The sequence below is a fragment of the Limtongia smithiae genome (genome assembly GCF_038497785.1).
Source record: "Limtongia smithiae strain NRRL Y-17922 unplaced genomic scaffold V1518scaffold_15, whole genome shotgun sequence".
Lineage (NCBI taxonomy): Eukaryota > Fungi > Ascomycota > Lipomycetes > Lipomycetales > Lipomycetaceae > Limtongia > Limtongia smithiae.
Genome location: NW_027117636.1, coordinates 42,114 through 62,082, shown reverse-complemented (window position 1 = coordinate 62,082; position 19,969 = coordinate 42,114). Strand labels below are relative to the sequence as shown.

The 19,969-nt window shown below is 58.6% G+C and overlaps 10 protein-coding genes across 10 annotated transcripts; 7 read left to right on the top strand and 3 right to left on the bottom strand.

The window, feature by feature from the left end:
- Positions 1 to 41: 41 nt before the first annotated feature.
- V1518DRAFT_126321 (phosphatase 2C-domain-containing protein) lies at positions 42 to 5,520 on the top strand. The gene is made up of 2 exons (XM_066900708.1): positions 42 to 310; positions 367 to 5,520. The coding sequence occupies exons 1-2, from the start codon at positions 196 to 198 to the stop codon at positions 5,457 to 5,459; spliced, it is 5,208 nt and encodes a 1,735-aa protein (XP_066757244.1). The 5' UTR covers positions 42 to 195; the 3' UTR covers positions 5,460 to 5,520.
- A 5-nt stretch (positions 5,521 to 5,525) lies between these two features.
- Positions 5,526 to 7,056, bottom strand: V1518DRAFT_422796 (uncharacterized protein). Its single transcript, XM_066905537.1, has 2 exons — positions 6,957 to 7,056; positions 5,526 to 6,907 (listed from the first exon to the last, which is right to left on the bottom strand). The coding sequence occupies exons 1-2, from the start codon at positions 7,026 to 7,028 to the stop codon at positions 5,582 to 5,584; spliced, it is 1,398 nt and encodes a 465-aa protein (XP_066757243.1). The 5' UTR covers positions 7,029 to 7,056; the 3' UTR covers positions 5,526 to 5,581.
- Positions 7,057 to 7,110: 54 nt separating this feature from the next.
- On the top strand, positions 7,111 to 9,113 carry V1518DRAFT_126484 (uncharacterized protein). Its single transcript, XM_066900709.1, has one exon. The coding sequence runs from the start codon at positions 7,151 to 7,153 to the stop codon at positions 8,687 to 8,689; it is 1,539 nt and encodes a 512-aa protein (XP_066757242.1). The 5' UTR covers positions 7,111 to 7,150; the 3' UTR covers positions 8,690 to 9,113.
- V1518DRAFT_422793 (Sds3-like protein) lies at positions 8,330 to 9,250 on the top strand. Its single transcript, XM_066905536.1, has 3 exons — positions 8,330 to 8,522; positions 8,571 to 8,646; positions 8,701 to 9,250. Exon 3 carries the CDS (start codon positions 8,717 to 8,719, stop codon positions 9,200 to 9,202), a length of 486 nt encoding a protein of 161 aa, XP_066757241.1. The 5' UTR covers positions 8,330 to 8,522; positions 8,571 to 8,646; positions 8,701 to 8,716; the 3' UTR covers positions 9,203 to 9,250.
- Positions 9,170 to 9,844, bottom strand: V1518DRAFT_422791 (40S ribosomal protein uS19). Its single transcript, XM_066905535.1, has 2 exons — positions 9,748 to 9,844; positions 9,170 to 9,694 (listed from the first exon to the last, which is right to left on the bottom strand). The coding sequence occupies exons 1-2, from the start codon at positions 9,785 to 9,787 to the stop codon at positions 9,270 to 9,272; spliced, it is 465 nt and encodes a 154-aa protein (XP_066757240.1). The 5' UTR covers positions 9,788 to 9,844; the 3' UTR covers positions 9,170 to 9,269.
- A 76-nt stretch (positions 9,845 to 9,920) lies between these two features.
- V1518DRAFT_422788 (ribosomal protein P2) lies at positions 9,921 to 10,797 on the top strand. Its single transcript, XM_066905534.1, has 4 exons — positions 9,921 to 10,042; positions 10,094 to 10,251; positions 10,304 to 10,460; positions 10,512 to 10,797. Coding segments are annotated over exons 1-4 (336 nt in total). The 5' UTR covers positions 9,921 to 10,041; the 3' UTR covers positions 10,532 to 10,797.
- Positions 10,798 to 10,855: 58 nt separating this feature from the next.
- On the top strand, positions 10,856 to 12,261 carry V1518DRAFT_429626 (SPT2 chromatin protein-domain-containing protein; the record flags this gene model as incomplete). Its single annotated transcript, XM_066906141.1, has 2 exons — positions 10,856 to 11,248; positions 11,311 to 12,261. 2 exons carry the CDS (start codon positions 10,856 to 10,858, stop codon positions 12,259 to 12,261), a joined length of 1,344 nt encoding a protein of 447 aa, XP_066757238.1.
- A 132-nt stretch (positions 12,262 to 12,393) lies between these two features.
- Positions 12,394 to 13,842, top strand: V1518DRAFT_377908 (NAD-dependent aldehyde dehydrogenase; the record flags this gene model as incomplete). Its single annotated transcript, XM_066901593.1, has 1 exon — positions 12,394 to 13,842. The coding sequence occupies one exon, from the start codon at positions 12,394 to 12,396 to the stop codon at positions 13,840 to 13,842; it is 1,449 nt and encodes a 482-aa protein (XP_066757237.1).
- A 98-nt stretch (positions 13,843 to 13,940) lies between these two features.
- On the top strand, positions 13,941 to 15,296 carry V1518DRAFT_126523 (uncharacterized protein). The gene has a single exon (XM_066900710.1). It carries the CDS (start codon positions 14,009 to 14,011, stop codon positions 15,104 to 15,106), a length of 1,098 nt encoding a protein of 365 aa, XP_066757236.1. The 5' UTR covers positions 13,941 to 14,008; the 3' UTR covers positions 15,107 to 15,296.
- A 606-nt stretch (positions 15,297 to 15,902) lies between these two features.
- On the bottom strand, positions 15,903 to 18,354 carry V1518DRAFT_422779 (Transketolase, thiamine diphosphate binding domain-containing protein). The gene has a single exon (XM_066905533.1). The coding sequence runs from the start codon at positions 18,099 to 18,101 to the stop codon at positions 16,053 to 16,055; it is 2,049 nt and encodes a 682-aa protein (XP_066757235.1). The 5' UTR covers positions 18,102 to 18,354; the 3' UTR covers positions 15,903 to 16,052.
- Positions 18,355 to 19,969: the final 1,615 nt, after the last annotated feature.

Here is a 19,969-nt window from a genome sequence, read left to right as displayed (position 1 = left end):
ACAACTTCCGCACCTACCCTTGTACCTCTTACACCTCCCCCACCTCGCTCATTCGCCCCTCCTCAAGAGCTCTCGCTCTGCGCCTCCGCGGTCGTGTCCGTCGTGTGGCAGATCAGTGGCACTCCGCCTTCCTGCTCCGCCTCCCCGCAATCCTCCTCCTCCTCTTGCACCCCACGCTGTCCCCTCCATCCCACGATGCACAGCGAATCACCTGCCCCCGAGCGCCCGCCGTCCGCGCTCTCGAGCACCTCCCGCGAGAAGCGGCGGCCCGGCTTTCTTGGAAAGCTGATTCACCGCAAGGATCCCGACGGTATGCCTTTCCACTCGCCTCATCCCCTTGTTCGTAACTCACCCCGCGTCCACCAGCGCCGTATCTGCACACATCCTCCTCCAACCAGCACTCGCAAAGCTCGATCCAGCACGCATACACCATTGACAGTCTCTCCTCGACACACATCCTGCGCCACCTCGGCCGGGATCGCGAGCACTCCGCGCCTTCGCCCTCTACCGCCGTAGAACCGCACGCCCGTGGCTACGGTCGTGCCGGCTCCGTGCCCTCGGCCACAGACGCGACCCACGCGGCGCCAGCACAACGTTCCGCGTCTGATCACACGCCGCAGTCGTTCCTGCTCGACACCAACTTTGACGATATGTCTGGCATCCTCAAGGCCGAGTTCCTCCAACAGCCGGTCGAAGGCATCATTGGCAAGTGGCACAAGAAGACGCGCAAAGCCATGGCTGCCGCCACCGCGCCAAATAACGCCCGGGCCAACCGTAATGCTAATCAGAACGCGTTGGTTCCCGTGTCCCCGTTCTCCATGGGGCCGAGTAAGATGCTGCCCGGCCGCGCTGCAGGCTGGAAGCCGCCGGACAGCTGGGGCGTTGCGGGCGCGACGACGAACGGCGGCTCCAGCCAAAGCGGCAGCTCGACCACGCAGCCGCGCAAGCTGGCAATAAAGCCGACCTCTTCGACGTACTACATCCGCGTGTTCCAACTCGATTCCACCTTTTGCACGGTTCCCTGTACACTCGATACCACCGTCACAGAGCTGTTACCGTTACTATGCAGAAAGTTCTTTCTGCCGGTCGTCGAGCACTACCTCATTGGATTCCGGAGGTTGGGACTGATTCGCATTCTCGACGAGACCGAACGGCCGCTGCTGTTACAGAGGCGGATGCTCGAGCTGTCCGGCTACACCGAGGAAGACTCCATCGCGGACCTTGGTCGCGAGGATTTGGGATACCTATGTCGGTTCCTTCTCATCAATGCAGTTCTGCCATCCACGCTCAACGAGACCGACGACAGTATCACGCCTAACGGAAAGTTCACACAAGTTGACCTCGAACGGAAGAATCTCGTCAATCTACCACAGACACTCTACACGCACGCTAGCGAAATCGTCAAAATAAATTTCTCTGGGAACCTCTCCCTCGCCGTGCCTATCAATTTCATCAAGCTATGCAGCAACCTCCAGGAGATCAAGTTCGCACACAACGAATGTGTGCATCTACCGGAGAGTATCATGGCCGCACCGAAGCTGAACTATCTCGACATCTCGAGCAACAGACTGGACGATCTGAGTTCAGCGAATTTCGAGAACCACGAGGCACTGGTCTCGTTGCGGTTGCAGAACAATTGCTTGTCATCTCTGCCGTACACCATGGTGCACCTGCGGTTCCTGCGAGATCTCAGTCTCGCATTCAACTACCTCACCGAGTTCCCCCTTTCCGTGTGCAACCTCGTCACACTCCTCCGGCTCGACATGTCGTTCAACAGCATTCGCGAGCTGCCCTCGGAGATGGGCCAACTTTGCGCCCTCGAGACGCTGGAGTTCACAAACAACCTGCTCACCGGCTCGCTGCCCAATACATTCGAAAACCTGACGTCGCTCAAGTCGCTCGATATCCGGTACAATAAGCTAACAAATATCGACATCGTCATGACGCTCCCGCGGCTCGAGGTGTTTTTCGCATCGCACAACTCAGTCACGCAGCTGGACAAGAGCTCGCGACGGATGCGAATCATGCATATGAATCAGAATCCGATTACTTATTTCAACTTCGGTGCACCGATGATGACGCTCACAACGTTGAACCTTGCAAACGCGAAAATGTCATCATTCCCGCCGGGTTTCTTCGATAAGATCACCAACCTCGAAAAGCTTGTGTTAGATAACAACCATTTTGGCACGTTGCCGTCGCAGATCGGAAAGCTAAAACGGTTGACGTCGTTTAGTTGCGTGGGAAACAGCCTGTCGTCGCTGCCCCCGGAGATCGGCAGTTTATCAGAGTTGCAGGTGATTGATCTGCATCGGAATACACTCGGCAGTTTGCCTTCAGAACTATGGCTGCTGTCGAATCTTGAGGTGCTCAACGTGTCATTCAACTACATAGACTCGTTCCCACTGCCGTTGTATTTGGGCTCGATCACGCCGGACTCGACGCTGCTGAAACCGATCCCGAGTGAGGACACCGTGAGCGTGCTTGAGGATATGGTACCACAACACCGGCGACCATCAAATATCAACCTCGCCGCGCAACGTCGCTCGTCGGCGGTGTCGGCGACGTCGCAAGAACACTACTTTTCTTCTGCACCGCGCAAGACTGGGTCGTTCCCCGAAACACCGAGTTCTTCGCGCAAGGACTCCTCCGCGTCGACTTCAGTGCTTGCAAACACATTCGCACAGAGCCTAAAAAAACTCTATATGGCCGGAAACTTGCTCACGGACCAGTGTCTCAAGGAGATTTCATTTCTGCCAGAGCTTGTTGTGCTAAATCTGTCGTATAATCGGCTATCCGAGATCCCAGTGGGAACGATCGGCCGTCTGTTGCAGCTCAAGGAGCTCTATCTCTCCGGAAATACGCTGGCAAATATACCCTCCGACGATCTGTTCGGGCTTTCGAACCTCGAGATTTTGCATCTGAATGCGAACAAACTGCTGACATTGCCGGCGGAGCTGGCGGAGATTCATAATTTACTTGTGCTGGACGTGGGAAGCAACTCGCTAAAGTATAATATTTCGAACTGGCCGTATGACTGGAACTGGAACTACAACGAATCGCTCAAATACTTGAATTTATCCGGCAACAAGCGATTGGAGATTAAGCCGTCGCCGCAGCTACGGACGGAGAAAGATTTGTCTGACTTTTCGAGTCTGCAAAAGTTGCGCGTGCTGGGGTTAATGGATATTACACTGACCAGCTCGTCGATTCCTGATGAAACGGAGGACCGTCGTGTGCGCACGTCTGGGTCGGAGGTGCACTCGATGCCGTACGGCATGGCGGACACTCTCGGCCGTTTGGATCACCTGTCATACATTGACATGGTCGTCGAGCGCTTCCGCGGCAACGAAGAAGAAGTTATATTTGCGCTGCTCGACGGGCAAGACGGCGAAACAGCCGGCGGCTGCCGCGTCGCTAAGTTCGTGCAGGAGAAGCTTCCCACCGAATTTGCAAACGAGCTACGTAATCTGCGTGATGGCGAGGTGCAAGTTGCTGCCGCGCTGCGACGGACGTTCTTGTCGATTAACAAGCAGATCGGGATTTACACTACGGGCGACAGCGACACCTCACAGGGCTCGTTGATCGGGCCGGACGATTTCTCGCTCGGTGCGTGTGCCACCGTCGCGTATATCGCGGGGAATCACTTGTACATTGCGAATCTCGGCGACATCCGTGCGATACTCGTGCGCACAGATCGCGAGTTCAAGCTGCTCACGACGAAACACGAGCCCGCGTTCCCGCCGGAAATCGACCGCATCCGCGAGGCAGGTGGGTACGTCTCGCAAACGGGGAAGCTAAACAACAAGCTCGAGGTGTCGCGTTCATTTGGGTTCTTTGATCTGATTCCGTGCGTGCAGGCTGCACCGTCGATTTTCGAGTGCGAGCTTTCGGAGATTGATGATTTGCTGATCATAGCGAGTCGCGAGCTATGGGAGTATGTGGATCATCAGACCGCAGTGGATATGGCTGCGACGGAACGCAATGATCCGATGCGTGCAGCTCAAAAATTGCGCGATTTCGCGATAGCATTCGGGTGTACCGCGAAGGTAGTCGTGATGATTGTTGTCGTTGGCGATTTCGGGAAGAAGAGCTCACTGTCCCGGGTGAAGAACGGCAGCAATGGCGGCGCAGGGGCGGGTGTGACCGCGATGATTGGTGGGTCAGTGTCGAGTGCGGACGAGGAATATGTGTTTTCAAAGCCGCGCCGGACCGTGCCGCAGCTGAACTACGCGGAGGACTTCACTTGGCGCGTGGGCGATGAGGTTCCTCCGCCAGTGGGCGAGCTCGCAATGGCGTTTACAGATATCAAAAACAGTACGAAGCTATGGGAAACCAATCCGGTGGCGATGCGGTCCGCGATCAAGATACACAACTCGATTATGCGACGGCAGTTGCGGATCGTGGGCGGATATGAAGTAAAAACGGAAGGCGATGCGTTCATGGTGTGCTTCTCGACGGTGGCAGCTGCCATGGTGTGGTGTTTTAGCGTGCAGTCGCAGCTGCTGCTCGCGGAATGGCCGCCGGAGATTATTTCATCCGTGGACGGCGCCGAGGTAGTCGACGAGGAAAACAACATTATTTACCGCGGCTTATCAGTTCGCATGGGTGTTCACTGGGGCGCTCCAGTGTGCGAGCTCGATCCGATCACGCGGCGCATGGACTATTTCGGCCCAATGGTGAACCGCGCGTCGCGGATTAGCACTGTGGCGGACGGCGGCCAGATCGCGGTGTCGCTGGATTTCGTGTCCGAGATCAAACGGCTTGAGGAGATTTACAAACGCGCGGAGGGAGACTTCGATGTGCTCGACAGTGTGTTTGGCGGTGACGATATGCTTGCGCGCGCGGTTGATCGAGATTTGAAGCTGTTGCATGGGTACGGATGGGGTATCAAGCAGCTGGGCGAGATGAAATTGAAGGGTCTGGAAAACCCTGAGAGTATCTCACTCGTGTACCCACGAAGTCTCGCCGCACGGATGAAGATCGACATCTCCGACGACACGGCTTCCACCAGCGGCAACACGACCACACCGAGCGGCATGCTGGCCGGCATGCCAAGTACGCGCCCGCTATCATCCTCGTCCGTCGCGCTACCACGTGCAACCGAGGCGATCTACACGTTTGTCACCAAACTGCGCGGCGCGGCGCTGCGGCTGGAGCAGGTATGCTCGTACCTCGACGGGACCGTGTACAACGAAGACATGCGTGCGCAGCAAAGCATGGTGATTGGCCACCTTTTCGCGTTCACTGACGCAGACGCATTTGCCATCGTCGAGAATAGCATCACGCGGATCGAGAATGCGGTCGCAAGGCTGTATGTGCGTGCTGCGTTGGGTGGCGGGTTTGGAGGTGGGCTGGGTGGTGGCGGCGAGGTAGGGCTGGAGACGGGAAGAGCGGCGGAGGAGGGGAAAAGGACGATTATGGAGTTGCTTGCGGAGATGCAGCGGTTGTTGGTGTAGGGATTTTGGATACAAGGACGGGAGCCTGGGGCACTGTAAAAGTTATGCATGACGATGACGATGATGTACGATAACAAAAGACAACTTTTATTGGAAGAAAGACGGACAGGTAATACAAAATATCACGAGGACGACTTTGCCGGTTTCTTGTTGCCAGCCTTTTTGAACGCCGTGGAACGCGCACGGATCCGAGGTTTCTTTTTGGTGGATGATTTTGGGTTCTTGGTGCGTCGTAGTTTGAGCGAGGACGCGGAGGTGCTGCCCTGCGTCGCACGTTCACCTTCGGCCACGATCGCGGTGAGTTGCGCGCGGTCTGCCTTGCCGAGCGATCTCCGCGCGCGGTTCAGCGTGCCGCCTGCGATCGCCGCAATTGCGCGCGGTTTCTTCTGCGTGCTGCCGGGAACCGCGGCCAAATTAGTTGTGCTGGGAATGTTCTTCGCGCGCGCCACACGCAGCACACGCTTTCCGACTTTGACGTCCTTCAACTTAACTAGCGCACGCTGCACCGCCAACGCGTCTTTGAACTGCACATATGCGAACCCTTTACCCATATTGGTCTTCGCATCTCGTACGACACGCACGTATTCCACTTCGCCCGCGGCCGCGAAGGCGGTCCAGAGGGCTTCCTCCTCCGCTTCGAAATCAAGATTTCCGACGAATACGCAGCGTTTATGGTCTTGCTTCGCGGGGTGCGCGACCGCGTCGACGCGGATGTGTCGAGACAGGAGGACAGACCCATTGAGTGCTCTCGCTGCAGCGGTGGCGGCGGCCGCGCCGGGTTTCGCATCTGAGTCACGAAATACGATGTATGCGTTGACAGTACTGCGATGTTCGTGCAGTTTATGCTGCAAAAAGGCGATTTTGCGAGGGAGCATCTCGGCGAAGGCGACGGAGCGGAACCGAATGGATGCGATAGCGCCGTAAGGTGCGAAGTGCGCGCGAAGCTGGGAGTAGTGCGATTTGTCGGAAATGGCAGACGAAGGAAGGTTGCCGACAAAGATAGTGCGTTTAGATTGGAGAATTTCGGGGGAGCTCGTAAGGGTAGCAGAGGGTGAGGCGGTAGCGGCGAGGGTGGTGATGGAAGTGTGAGAGGAGAGAGCCTCGTCGTCTTCGTCATCTTCGTCAGAGGAAGAGACAACTACATCGGCAGGGCGAGCAGGAGCGTCCTGCTCTGCGTCTTGCTCAATAAGACGACGTAAGTACGCATCCTCGAGCGCCGTAGACTCTGCCTCGTCCACGTCGTCCTCGTCCAAAGGCTTCGCTTTCACCGCCGTCATCGCCGCGCGCTTCCGTTTCTTCGAGGCCTTCTCCGCGCTCACGCGCTCCTCTGATTCTTCGCTTCTCTCCGCCTCCTCGTCGTCGTCCTCGACGTCATTTTGGCGCTTCACAGCCGCCTCGAACGCACGAAGTCTCTTCACTCGGCGGTCAGGTCGTTGCACTGGACCAGACTAATCGATGTTAGCCCCTGTTCTGCTGTACGGCCCACACCAAACATACACTCGTAGCAAACAAATCCGCCACCACTGGATCCGCACTCGCAGCGCTTGCGCCTCCAAATAACAAGCCCATGGCGATATGCGGGCGATCTGCAGCGCGAAAGAGCGAAGAAAAATTGGGAGGAGACGTGAGCCGCACGTGCTAAAGCGTCGCGTCAACGATCTTCCGCGCTTTCTCACTCAATAACAACAGTCATGTCACCAGCAACCCCAGAGCACCAACCCGCCGTCGAGGAGAACCCTGAGGAGGCAGAGACAGAAATTGAAGGTGATAACGACGGCATGGACATCGATGAGCCACCGACACCGGTGAAGACACCAGTGGCGACGCCGGTCGCAGTCGCGGTCGCGGTCGCGACCGCCGCAGCGGAGGCGGGGCGGCAACCGATTTTGCAGGCGGAGACGACGAATGAGGCGACGCAGAGCGAGAACCATGACGGTGAAGGCGGATCTGCAGCTGAAGAGACGGCGGTTGACGAGCCGGAGGAGCTGGCGCCGAGTGTTGTGATCGCAAAGAAGAGTGTAGTCGACACTGACGCCGATAAGCGCTCCCAGGCCTCTCTTGCTGCCGTGGTTGCGATCGCACCACCAGCGCCGGCTGCGGCTCTCACGCTCGAAGGGAGGACGACGCAATCCGAGAATACGAAGGCGGCAACGGCAGAGAAGACGAAGAGCAAAGCGGTTGTGCCGGCAACCGAGACGATTCCCGGGGCGTCTGCTATGGCGGCGGAGCCAACAAAACCAGCGAAGCCAGTGGAGACGGAGCACTCACTAGCACCCACCGTCGTGAAGGAGATGAAGCTCACTGAGCCCGTGGAGCTATACAAGCTAGTGCAAGCAGCAGAGACCTCAGATATGCCTACGCCAGCGAAGCCGGAGCTCATGAAGACACGGGAACCCTCACCCACAGCGGAGGCTCCAGCCGCTCCGCCCGCAGAGCTAGCGACACCTGTGGCACTAGTCGAAGTGATACTTACAGAGCCTACTACTGCAGCAGGGATCACAGAGCCTGCGCCTATGGTCGCACCTGAAGCTACGCCTGCTGTGGCCCTCCCCGCCGAGGCGACGCCAGCGGCGACGTCCCCGGCCGAGCCAACATCAGCCCCTGAGCCTGAGCAAGTCGAGAGTCCGGTCGAAACACTCGCGGCGATACCAACCCAGGTCGAGGAACTTGCCGAGGGGCCTGCAGAAGAGTTTGTCGAGACGCCAGCCGTGGCCGAGGTCGCAGGTGATGAAGACCTCGAGGAGGACGAGGACGAGGAAGAAGAGGAGGACGAGGACGAGGACGAGGACGAGCAGCAGCAGCAGCAGCAGCAGCAGCAGCAGCAGCAGCAGGAGGGGGAGGAGGAGGAGGAGGAGGAGGAGGAGGAGGAGGAGGAGGAACAAGAGGAAGTCGATGACGGCGAAGTCGCCGCAGAGGACGACCGCAAGGAAGTAGAAGACGAGGAGGGCGAAGGTGAGCCCGTTGAGGACGAAGAAGGCGAAGAAGACGAGGATGACGAAGAAGGGTCTTCGTCCAAGACCTCCAAGAAGCGTAAGCACAAGGAGGACGAGGAAGACACCGAAGGTGAGTCCTCAACATCACCGATTAGCGGTACACGACTAACAACAGCAGAACGCGCACAGAAGCGGAAGGCTGCGATCACGTCGCTCACGGAAATCGAAATCGAATTCGCGCGTCTGCGCGATAGGTACGCTTCCATGATGTTTCCCTCGTTGACTGAACACCACTAACGTTCCACCAGACTCCACGAGGACAAGATGGCGCGCCTACAAGCTGAAATCGAGATGTGCGTGGATGGCACCCACCCCGAGCTCGCGGCCGTGCTCGACCAGATAGTACGCGCCCGCGACGAACGCGTGCAACTCGCCAGCGCGCACCGCAAATACAGACGCCGCTGCATCGCGCGACAGACACGCTCGTCGCGTGTACACATTCACCAGCAGTTTTACAAGAATACCGCCGCGGCGCGCGCGCAACTCATCATGGATACGACGTCGAAGTGGTACCGCATCACCAAGGAGCGGCGGATCATGGACGCGTCGGTACCATGCTACGGGTATCGGATTCCCGAGAAGAAGCCGACGCAGCAGCGGCACCGGTGGCAACAGTACAACGAGATTGCGATATTGTCCGGGGTTTCAAAGTACATCGGGTTTCCCGCAGCGCCTGCAATTAAGTCGGCGTCGACAGAGGAGGTCGCGGAGGACATGGACGCGCTGCGACAGTCATGGTATCACACATAGTCGTATATAAGAATATGAATATTGTGATTCACAACTTTTATTCAACACATAATACAAAGGAAAAAGCCTACTTCAAGGGAATGAAGCGGGAGGAGTGGGTAGCACCGATACCGGGTCTGCCGTGCTTGACAGGGGTGTAAGAGATGGAAAACTCGCCGAGGTAGAAACCGACCATCTCGGGCCGGATCTCAATCTGGTTGAAGACCTTGCCGTTGTAGACGCCGATGACGGAGCCGATCATCTCGGGGACGACGATCATGTCGCGGAGATGAGTCTTGACGACAGCGGGCTTCTCGTTAGGCTTAGCTTCCTTGCGGGCCTTGCGGAGCTTCTTAATCAGACCCATGGGCTTACGACGCAGACCGCGCTGCAGACGCCGGCGCGCTCGCGCATGCACAAGGTCGACGAACTCCTCTGGGGGCAGGTCGAGCAGATCCTTAAGGTCGACGCCACGGAAGGCGAAGGTGCGGAACTGTCTCCGCTTGCGGTTCTCTGCAAAAGAGTCAGTGGCTGTCACATTCAGTGGAAAAGTGTGCAAAGCGTACCAGCAGCCTCAATAGCCTCCTGGTCGAATTCTTCAGACATGACGGCAGTGATGTTAAAGAGGTGACAGTGGTGGTCGTGACGAGAAAGGAGAAGTTGTGCGCGGCGGCGCAAAGCATACAGGTCGGCGTACAAACCCTAGCGCGCCGCGCGTGACTGTGTTAGGGCTAAGACCTAACTCCCAACTACCACGCATCGCCGACCAAGCATCGCACTTTTCCTCGCCGCCCCTCTGCCTCCTTTGAGATCCCCAAAGAATAGTCCGCCCACGGCTTAAACTTGATTATTCTCTCACAAGTAAGTCAGTTATCCATATTGTTGTCAATGCTAGTACTAACAACTCTCTAGTGAAGTACATCGCCGCTTACCTCCTGCTCACCTCCGGCGGCAACGCGTCCCCCTCCGCTGCGGACATCACCACCGTGCTTGAGTCTGTCGGTATTGAGGCAGAGGCTGACCGCATCTCCGCTCTGCTTGCCGAGCTTGAGGGCAAGGACATCAATGAGGCATGTGTTCTTTCCGTACTGTAATGTAGTCACACAATTCTAACTTTTACAGCTCATCACTGCTGGCTCCGAGAAGCTCGCCTCCGTCCCGTCCGGTGGTGTCGCCGCCGCTGCGTCTGGCGGTGCTGCTGCTGCCGGCGCCGCTGCCGAGGAGGAGGAGGCTGCTGCACCCGTCGAGGAGGAGAAGGAGGAATCTGACGACGACATGGGTATGTATCCTTAAACCTCATCTCACTATGTGCTCTAGCTAACATGCTCAGGATTCGGTCTGTTCGACTAAGTGCGTGACTCGTGAAGGATTTCACCTGCGTAGACTGGTTGCTTGCGGCCGGGTTTCACTTGGTGGAGAATTTTCGTGTTCGTGTGTGTCAGCATCACCCCAAAAGTTGTAAATTTCTCTGTATGTATCAATAGATACGTGTACTCTACGGCAGCTTTTTGTGAGCAGTTCTTACGATCACTTCTGTAGAACTTTGCAAACGCGCAGTTGTAGGTTACGTAGATTTAGCAGATGTAAAAAATAGCACATGCAAGGAGTTACCCGGATCAAATGACTACTTGTTCACGCCTGGCGTGCACGTACTCCACTTACCATCACCGCCATATGTTCTCTCAGCTACTCGCGCAGGCGACCGGCACCGCGTCCTCTTCTACGTCGTCAAACACCAAACCCCATGCCGATCTGCATGCGGGGGCCCTGCGCAGACCCGGCACGCCTGTCAGCATCGTGCCGATGAGAGCAGCACCGCCACCGCAAGTCCCACAGCCGTCTTCTGCCACGATCGCAGGCGCTGCCAAGAGCGCACCTACAAGTGCAGCGACGACAGGAAGTACACGCCTGGGGGAATTGTCAGCTACGAAGGTAGATAGTCCGCTACGACCATCGGTCGCAAGAGCACCGAGCATACCGGCAGGATTGCCTAATAAGGTCAAACAACGACCAACGCAAACCAGCTCGAGCACCACTGGCGCCGCCGTCGCTGCAGCGCGCAAGACTGTGAGTTTTTGCCAGAGAGAAAGTTTGAAGTGATGGGAAACAGAGTGCTGAGCGTGTGATAGCCAAACTTTTTGCAGATTCTCAAGGAAGCCGAAAAGGTGGATAGCGAAAGGCTCAAGATGAGCGTGAAAGTGCGCGACCCGAAGAAGAAAGCGGAACTTGCGCGTGCATCGAGAATAGCTGCGTCTACTGCTGTCACTGCTGCGGCGACAGCGACGGCAGCTAAACTTGTGCCAGCAAAGTCAGCGACAGCGAAGCCGATGTCATCAACTACTGTGCCCACGAAGATGATACCACTGAAGACGGGAGTGAAGTCGCCACCACCACGGCTACAGATGACGGCGGCAAGTAAGGGGCAGCAGCAGAAGCGATCGTTGGCGAAAGAGGTACCACCGGTGCGTGCGCCGGTGCGGACCATGTCGACGACGCGACCATCGCTGTCTGGAACAGTATCAAGCAAGACGTTCTCAGGTACCACGAATACGGCAATAAAGGCGCGGAAAGATGTGAAGACAGATACCATGATCAAGAATGTACGGAGACCAGCGAGTGCATCACAGACGGCGACATTCGTGCGGCCTCGAATCGCTGGGGCGAAGGCGGGTACACCGACGAAGCAGGCCGTAACGACGCGGCGGCCAGCGGCACCGGCGCCGTTTGCGAAGCCGATGGACGGGCTGATCAAGAAGAAGCGGCGCGCTAAAGAAGATGAATCCGACTCGTCGCTAGACGACTTTATCGTGTCCGACGAGGACGGCGGCGATGAAGACGGCGAAGGGCGGGACCTGGGGTATGATCCTGAAGAGATTCGAAACCTCTTCCGGAGGAACAACGGCGAGGAGCGGAGCTACAGTAACTACGATGACGACGATGACGACATGGAGGCATCTGGATTTGATGTTTTAAGGGAGGAGCAACGGAGTCTTGTGGCGGGGCGGCGTGAGGACGAGCGGGAGCTGGAGGCGGAGCGCCGGCGCGCGGAGGCAAAGAACAAGCGCCTGAAGCGGAACTGAACAAGGGTTTTGTGGCGCATCATGTGGGGTGCGGCTCTGCCCCGCATCTGCCCACACGGGGCTCCTCGGAACCCCGGATTCTTAAGCCTCTTCTTGCTGGCACCGCACCGCTCACCTTCTCGCATCATCGCCATGGCCGCCGAACTCGCATTCACTCTCGACACTGCTTCTGTCTTCCACGCGGACGACGCCGCGCGCCATTTCACCTCCTACGCCGCGACCGCGGACGCCGACGACGCGCCGCTGTACACCGTGCAGGGCGTGTCTGTTACGGAAGCTTTGCGCGCAGCGGATATTTCCGCGGAAGCATTCAAGACCTGGCGGAAAGTGTTACCCACCGAGCGCCGGGAGATATTTCTGCGCGCAGCAGATTTGCTCACCAAGCGCCGCGACGAAGGATGTACACTCCAAATCGCGGAAACCGGATGCACGCGCATGTTCGCGGAGAAGATCTTCAATGACGCGATAGCGCAGACGCGGGAATGGGCCGCGCTAACCACGAGCTTGACTGGCTCCGTGCCATTTTCCGAATCCGGCACGACGCTGCCAATTGTGCTGCGGGAGCCGATTGGACCTGTACTTGCCATCGCGGCGTGGAACGCGGCTGCGATCCTCGGTGCGCGCAGCTTCGCGACGCCGATTGCGGCTGGATGCACCGCGATATTTCTCACGTCAGAGGTTACCCCCGCAACGCATGCGTTCGTCGCGCAGGCGTACATCGATGCCGGCTTGCCGCGCGGCGTGTTGCAGGTCTTGCATAAGCGGCTTGAAGACGCGCCGGAGGTGACCGCGGCGCTGATTGCGAGTCCGCATATCCGAAAAGTGAATTTCACGGGGTCGACCACTGTCGGTCGTGTTATCGCGACGGCTGCAGCTCAGGCGCTGAAGCCATGTTTGCTTGAGCTCGGAGGCAAAGCCGCTGTGATTGTGCTCGAAGACGCGGATCTGGACGCGGCGGCGACGGGGGTTGTACTTGGCGCGTGGCTGAATCAGGGCCAGATATGCATGTCGACGGAGCGCGTGTTTGTGCAGCGTGCCATCGCGGAGGAGTTTACTGCTAAAGTTCGCGCGCGCGCGGAAACGATGCATTCGTATCTTGTTCCGGGCACGCAGGCAGTGCGCAGGCACGCGGCGGCGATTCATGGGCTTGTCACCGAGGCGGCAGCAAAGGGCGCAAAGTTCGTGTATGGTGAGAACTCGCTTTCCGGTGCGCGCGTACACCCGGTGGTATTGGCTGATGTGACGCCGGAGATGCGTGTGTACTGGGACGAAACTTTTGGACCGTGTTGCGTGCTCGTTCCAGTTGACACCGCAGCGGAGGCGGTCACCCTCACAAACGAAAGCGCGTATGGGCTATCTGCGGGTATCTGGACGCGGGACGTGGTGAAAGCAGTAAACATGGCGCGGGATATCGAGTCTGGCGCGGTACATATCAACGGAATGACGGTACATGACGAGCCCACGCTGCCGCATGGTGGGGTGAAACAGAGCGGGTACGGGAACTTTGGAAGTGTGTGGGGGTTGAACGAGTTTACGGTTCTGAAGACGATCACGGTGGAGGGGTACAACCGACCCTATTAGTTAGTGACGGGCATGAATGCATGATAACATGATTGACAGCGAGAACTGAAGTTGATTGTGGGGGCGGTGTTGCTGAAGAACGCTGCGGGTCAGGGTTTGCCGGCGGCGAGTCGTGTCCTCCTGTCCCCTTCAACAACCCGTAAACTAGCACACCATCCTCGACATTATGGCCCACGTCGCACCGCGTCGCTGGTGCACAAGTATGACTCTGCGCAATATGCTCCGCAGTTTCAGCTGCCCCATTGTGACATCTCGCCACTACGTGCCACACCGACGATATGTGACCCAGCCACCAGCATCTGCAGCACGAACGCCGCCATCACCGACACCGCACACCCCGCAGGTTTCAACGTCGAACGACTCACAAGCACCGCATACACCAAAGAAGAAAAAAAAACGGCGATACGGCCCCGTGAAGAAGAGCGAACGCATGAAACGCAAGAATATACCATCACCACCACCTCCTCTCGACCCCGGCGCGCCTAAACCGCTCACAGTCTCGCAACAATTCATGGCCATCAACAAGCAAGCCCGATACGACCTCAAAATTCGGATCCACTTGCGGCAAAAAGCTAAGCGCTTGGAAAAGCGACAGCGCAAGATCGACGAGGTTACAACCCGGTTACGCGCGGAGCGCGCGGCCGCGCGGATGGCGGTGCATGAGCTCGTTGCGGGGTATATTGCGCAGCAGGAGAAGGTGCTCGTCGCGATTGAGACGGAGGTCTATGAGGCGCCTGGTGCGCCGGGGAGGGTTACAGAGGTGGGAATTGTGGTTTGGGATTTGAGAGAGGACGCGGGGCGTGATGCGCTGTTTGGCGTGGTGCGGAATATCGTGGTCACGTACGACAATACACCACGCCACGTCAAGAACGCGCCAAATACGTTTTCTCACGGCAAAACTGAACACCTCAATCTCGCACAGTGCCGCGAGTCTATCTCCGCGTTCCTCGCATCACTCCACGACCGCGCAGTGTTCGTAGCTCACGGCATGCGTCCTACACTGAACGCGCTGTGGACGCTGCACGTAAAACTACCACCAGGCACGGCAAGGGTGGACACAGCACAAGTCTGGCGCAATCATGCGGGGGATCAGGCGGCTACGGAATTGGAAGGGGTAATGAGGGACGGACTTGGTATAGCGACGCCAGCGGGGTTGGAGAGTGCGGGGAATAGAGCGTGGTGCGCGATGATGATTTTGCAGAGGTTGTATGGGATGGGAAGTGGGCAGGAGAGAAGAGCGGGAGGGGAGGGGGATGGAGAATGAACGGCGGGTTTTTGGTGCAGAAGTGGTGTGGAGCTACGTTGTGAACAAGAGGAGGAAGCGGACTGTGTGGTGTTGAGCTCGGGGGCGGTTGCGGGTGAGGGTTTCTTTGCAGGGGCGATTTAACCTTGGAATCGAGCCGTTGCACAATGTTCCTGGTCGCGCTTACGACACTCCGCCCAGGACACCTGGTTCATGACGACTATACACGGAACATGCAGCTTGTGTATGGAGTCACGCACGCAACTCTGCCTCGGTGCCACTACGCTGCCTTGCGCCATGTGCTGTGCGGTGTTTGAGCGTGTTCAGGTTAGCACATTGGCGCCGGTATATCAGCGACCGAGCAGGTTCGCAGAACTCTTCAACCGCATACACTTCTCGGAATGAGCTTCTGCGCGGAAGGTCATAATGTGAGGAGCCATGCGTACCACGCGATAGTACTGTTGCAGAGACCGAATGTACGGCACGGTGGATGCAGGAGACGTGAAAGGGGAGGAGGGCACGAAGGAGGACGCGACGGAGTGACGATTGGCGAACAGAACTGACAGTAATAGATTGACGACAGACAACAAAATGGAATAATCCAGATCTCTCTGCGATACCGAGGTATGAAGAGAAGAGCCAGAGAAGTCGCACAAAGTTGTGCGGCGCCGTGGGCACGCCGCAGTCAGTGTCATCCTGTGCCCTCGCTTCCCGGTCTGACGCGGCTGCGACACACTTCCCCTCCTCTCTCGCTATTCCCCCTACACACCCACCACGACCACAGAAAGGGCCGAGACCTCCAGGCTCACGATGTGCAATTGTGCTAAGTACCTCTTATTAAGACAAATGGAGAGAGCAGAAACCACCGCATGACTGCAGCGACGCAACTTCTAGTAGTGAACACAAAACAGAATTATATTATATTACTCTCACATATCAAATACAATGCAATAAACTCATTACCCCACTATATCTTCTTCCACCGCGGTGAGAACGGCTCAGCGACATACTTCGTCACCTTACCAACGATGCCTGCGACATCGAGACCGAACCGCGCGTAATTGCATTTGCCAGAGGCAGAGTATCCGAACGTCGACATGCCAATGCTCGCAGTGCAGTACTTAGCCCAGGTGGTAGGAACATATTCCTCCGCGGAAATGATGCGCTCCGTGACGCCGAGCACGGACTCCTTGTATGATTCGGGCTGCGCGTCAAAAACAGACATGCACGGCATTGACACGACGCGGGTGGGGATGCCTGCTTCGGTGAGCGCAGTAGAAGCGGCGAGAACGTAGCCGAGTTCCGAACCGCAGGAGACGAGAGTGACAACAGCGCCGGGAACCTCAGACAGAACGTATCCGCCGCGGCGGGCCTTAATGCGGCAAGTGCCCTTGGGCGGGAACTCCTGCGCGTCACGCGCGACCGAGATGATCGAGGACATGTGCTGCGCACCGAGCGCGATGCCCCATGCAGCGATGATCTCCTCGCCGTCGGCAGGGCGAATGAAGTGCATGTTTGGCATGGCACGGTAGAGCGAGTCCACTTCCACGGGCTGATGGGTGGGTCCGTTCTGGCCCTCCTGGAAGGAATCGTGCGTCGCAACGTGGATAACTTGCAGGGTGTTGAGCGCACCCATGCGGACGGCAGGCGCGGCGTAGAGGTAGAACATGAGGAAGGTGGCCGTGGTGGGAATGAACACGCCGGGCTGGAACGCAGCGATACCGTTTGACACTGCCGCCATGGCATGCTCGCGAATGCCGTACCGTGCAACGCGGCCGGAGTAGGTAGGAGGCTCAAACACGACATGGTCGGACGCACCAAGCTTGTTGGCGCCCCAGAGATCAGCACCGCCAGAAAACATGCGCGGTTCCGCGTGGAAGATCTGGTTGAAGATGTCGCCGTTGATTTCGCGGGCGGCGGTGAGCTTGGCAGGCACCACGACAGAAGCGAGCATGGCGTCGAGGTCGTAGGTCGGGGTACCGGAGAGACGGGCTTGCAGCTCACGTGCGAGCTGCGGGTATGCGAGAGCGTAGGAGGCGAAGGTGTCTTGCCACGCGTGCTCGATGGCCGCGCCGCGGCTTGCGGACAGGGCAAAGTCTTCGTAGACCTCCTGCGAAACGTGATGCGACACACCAAGCGTGCCGCCAGCCTTAATCAGATCCTCGTCGGAGAAGGTGCCGTGATGCGCGCCAGCGGTACCGGCCTTGCCGGTGTTGTAGCCGATGGTAGTGCGGATGTTGATGATAGTGGGCTTGCCGGTGTAAGTCTTGGCAAGGGCAATCGCGTTGACGATGCTCTGCACGGAGGTGTCACCATCAAATACGTCGATCGCGCGCCAGCCCATGGCGCGCGCCTTGGCGTTAACGTCCTCGGACATGATCCATTTGAGCGGGCCGTCGCAGGTGACATCGTTGTTGTCGTAGAGCAGAATTAAGTTGTCGAGACCCATGTGACCGGCAATGGCCATAGCCTCGGCGGCGACGCCTTCCTGAAGACAGCCGTCGCCGGTGGAGCAGAAGATCTTGCCCTGGAAGAGCTCGTAGCCGGGCTTGTTGTACGTCGCGGCAAGCTGCTTGTTGGCGATGGCCATGCCGACGGCATTGGCGATACCCTGGCCGAGAGGACCAGTGGTGACCTCAACGCCGTCAAACTCGATCTCGGGATGCGCGAAGCAGACGTACTCCTTGTTGTCCTCCTTGGGAGCGGCGTACCCGCGCAGCTCCTCCATAGTGAACTTCTTGTATCCGGTGACGTGGAGGACGGCGTAGAGCAGGATGGCGGCGTGGCCGTTGGAGAGCACAAACCGATCGCGGTCGATCCAGTTCGGCGCGGCGGGGTTGTAGCGCAGAATATGCTTCCACAGCGCGACGGCGAGCGGGGCCATGCCGACGGCGGAGCCGCCGTGGCCGCCGCCGTTCTGGCGACAGCAGTCGATGACGAGCTTGCGGAGCTCGCGGACGGCGGCCTCGTCGGCAGGCGCGTCAGGAGCCGTAGTGGGCGTGATACTGAGGGTCATTGTGGGGGGGCGGACGGTGCGTGGGGAGGAGAAGCCTCAAGCCGGTGGAAGAGGCGTCTATATATCGCGGGCAAGAACCCGAGCGCGTCCCTCGGTGGCCGCGGTACAGAAAACAGTTCGCGAATTCACAAAAAGACCCAACTCAGAAGCCCAAACCCGCAGCTCCCTCGGCTTCTTCGCATACAGCCATGCAGCCGACCCCGCATTCTCAGCCGCACGCCGCACGCCGCATGTCAAAAGCCCCAACCCGCAGCTCGGCTATGTCCTCGCCATGCATATAGCCGTCCGCCCCGCGTTGCCGCAGGCCCTGCGGCGCCGCGCCCCGCTGTCGCCGGCCGTACCGCGGCCGCGCGATCAGCGCCGTCTGGCCGCTTCCACGCATGTCTGACGCGTTCAGAGTCTGGTGACTGACTGCTGCCTGAATCGAGACGCGTCTCATTGGCTGTCCTCGCGAGAGCTGCCGCTGCGCATGCGCGCCGGGCTGATCATGTGCAGCTCGCTGTCTGCAGCGCTCTGCCCGCCGGACTGAGTATCCCCCGCAAACGCGTGGCTGAGACCGGCGCACCGCCCGCTCCGACTCCACCGCCGCAGCTCCCCGAGTCCCGGCTGCTCCGTCGGCGCTGCCGGCCCCCGCCTCGGCGCGCCGCATTTGCGTCCCGCGCGCTCCACCGTCCTCTGCACAAGCCCGACATATCTTGCACAGCGCACTGCTGTTCTCAGCGGCGTAGGCCTGGCACCGCCAGCCGCGCGGACTGCACCGCGATCCGAGTCGCCGTCGACACCCGCAAGTTGATCTGTTCACCCGCTCCTGTGTGCGGCCAGACTGCTGCGCGCCACGCGCGGCCGCGGCAGAGCGCCAGATATATTATGTTTGCGCGGCCGTTGCCGGCCCGCCGCCAAATGCGGGGCTGTGGGGCACAGCAGCTGGTCCGCGACGCCTTCCCCGCGCGCTCGCTGCTGTGGCGGACGTCGAGCTCACGACCGCGCAGCCCCCACGCCGTGGCCTGTTCTGCGCTCATCCAGATGCACGCGGTGTCCAGCGCAGGCGACGACACCATACACCGCCGGCTCGCAGTCTGCACGCCGCGGGGCATAGCACGCGGTATGCGCTGCCGCTAAGGCCGACTCCAACAGACTAGTGTAGAGAGCATTGTGCACAGATGTGACTTGGGCACAACTGTGACGCGTGGATGAACAACCGCGAGCAATCTGCCCGGCCGCAGTCTCAGCAGTCATCCTCGACTGCCAGCATCAGGCCGCTGATTTCCTGCCGAGGGCTCGCTGCACCGGACAACCGGCTAATATATGCAAGTTCCCAAACTGCCCTGGACACCGCGCGAGGCCCTCCGGTCGTGTCCTTTGCAATACTACAGCTGCTGCATCAGCGCCACGCCACGTAGGGTTTCTGCCATCAACGCGCACGTACGCCGCGTTGCGGGTTCTGTGTGGCCGCTGCCGCGACTTGAACGGGAGACCTGTCGTACTGCCGACGAGCTTGTGCGGAGTGCTAATACACAGCGGCAGCGGGTGCCGTCCATAGTGGGATAGAAGTTCTGAACACTGCGTCGCGGGAGTCTTCCATGGCAGCACGAGGAGACCGCCGTTGCTGGATGGTGCGACCCAGTTGCCGTCGACCTCTTAAGTCCTGTATTGAATAAACAGTTTGCCTCGCTGCACGAAAGTCATACATAATAATCCCACGCTAGCTAGCTCACCGTCTCTCGCTATGCCGACTGGACGGCGACGGATTCGTCTAGATCGAGTGAGGTGCGCCGCGGTGCGGAGGGCTTGTACGTACTTTATCCGTGCCAGTGCTAGCCCAGGACAGCAACGAACCGCGCTGCCTGAGACGACGCTGCGGCCACAGT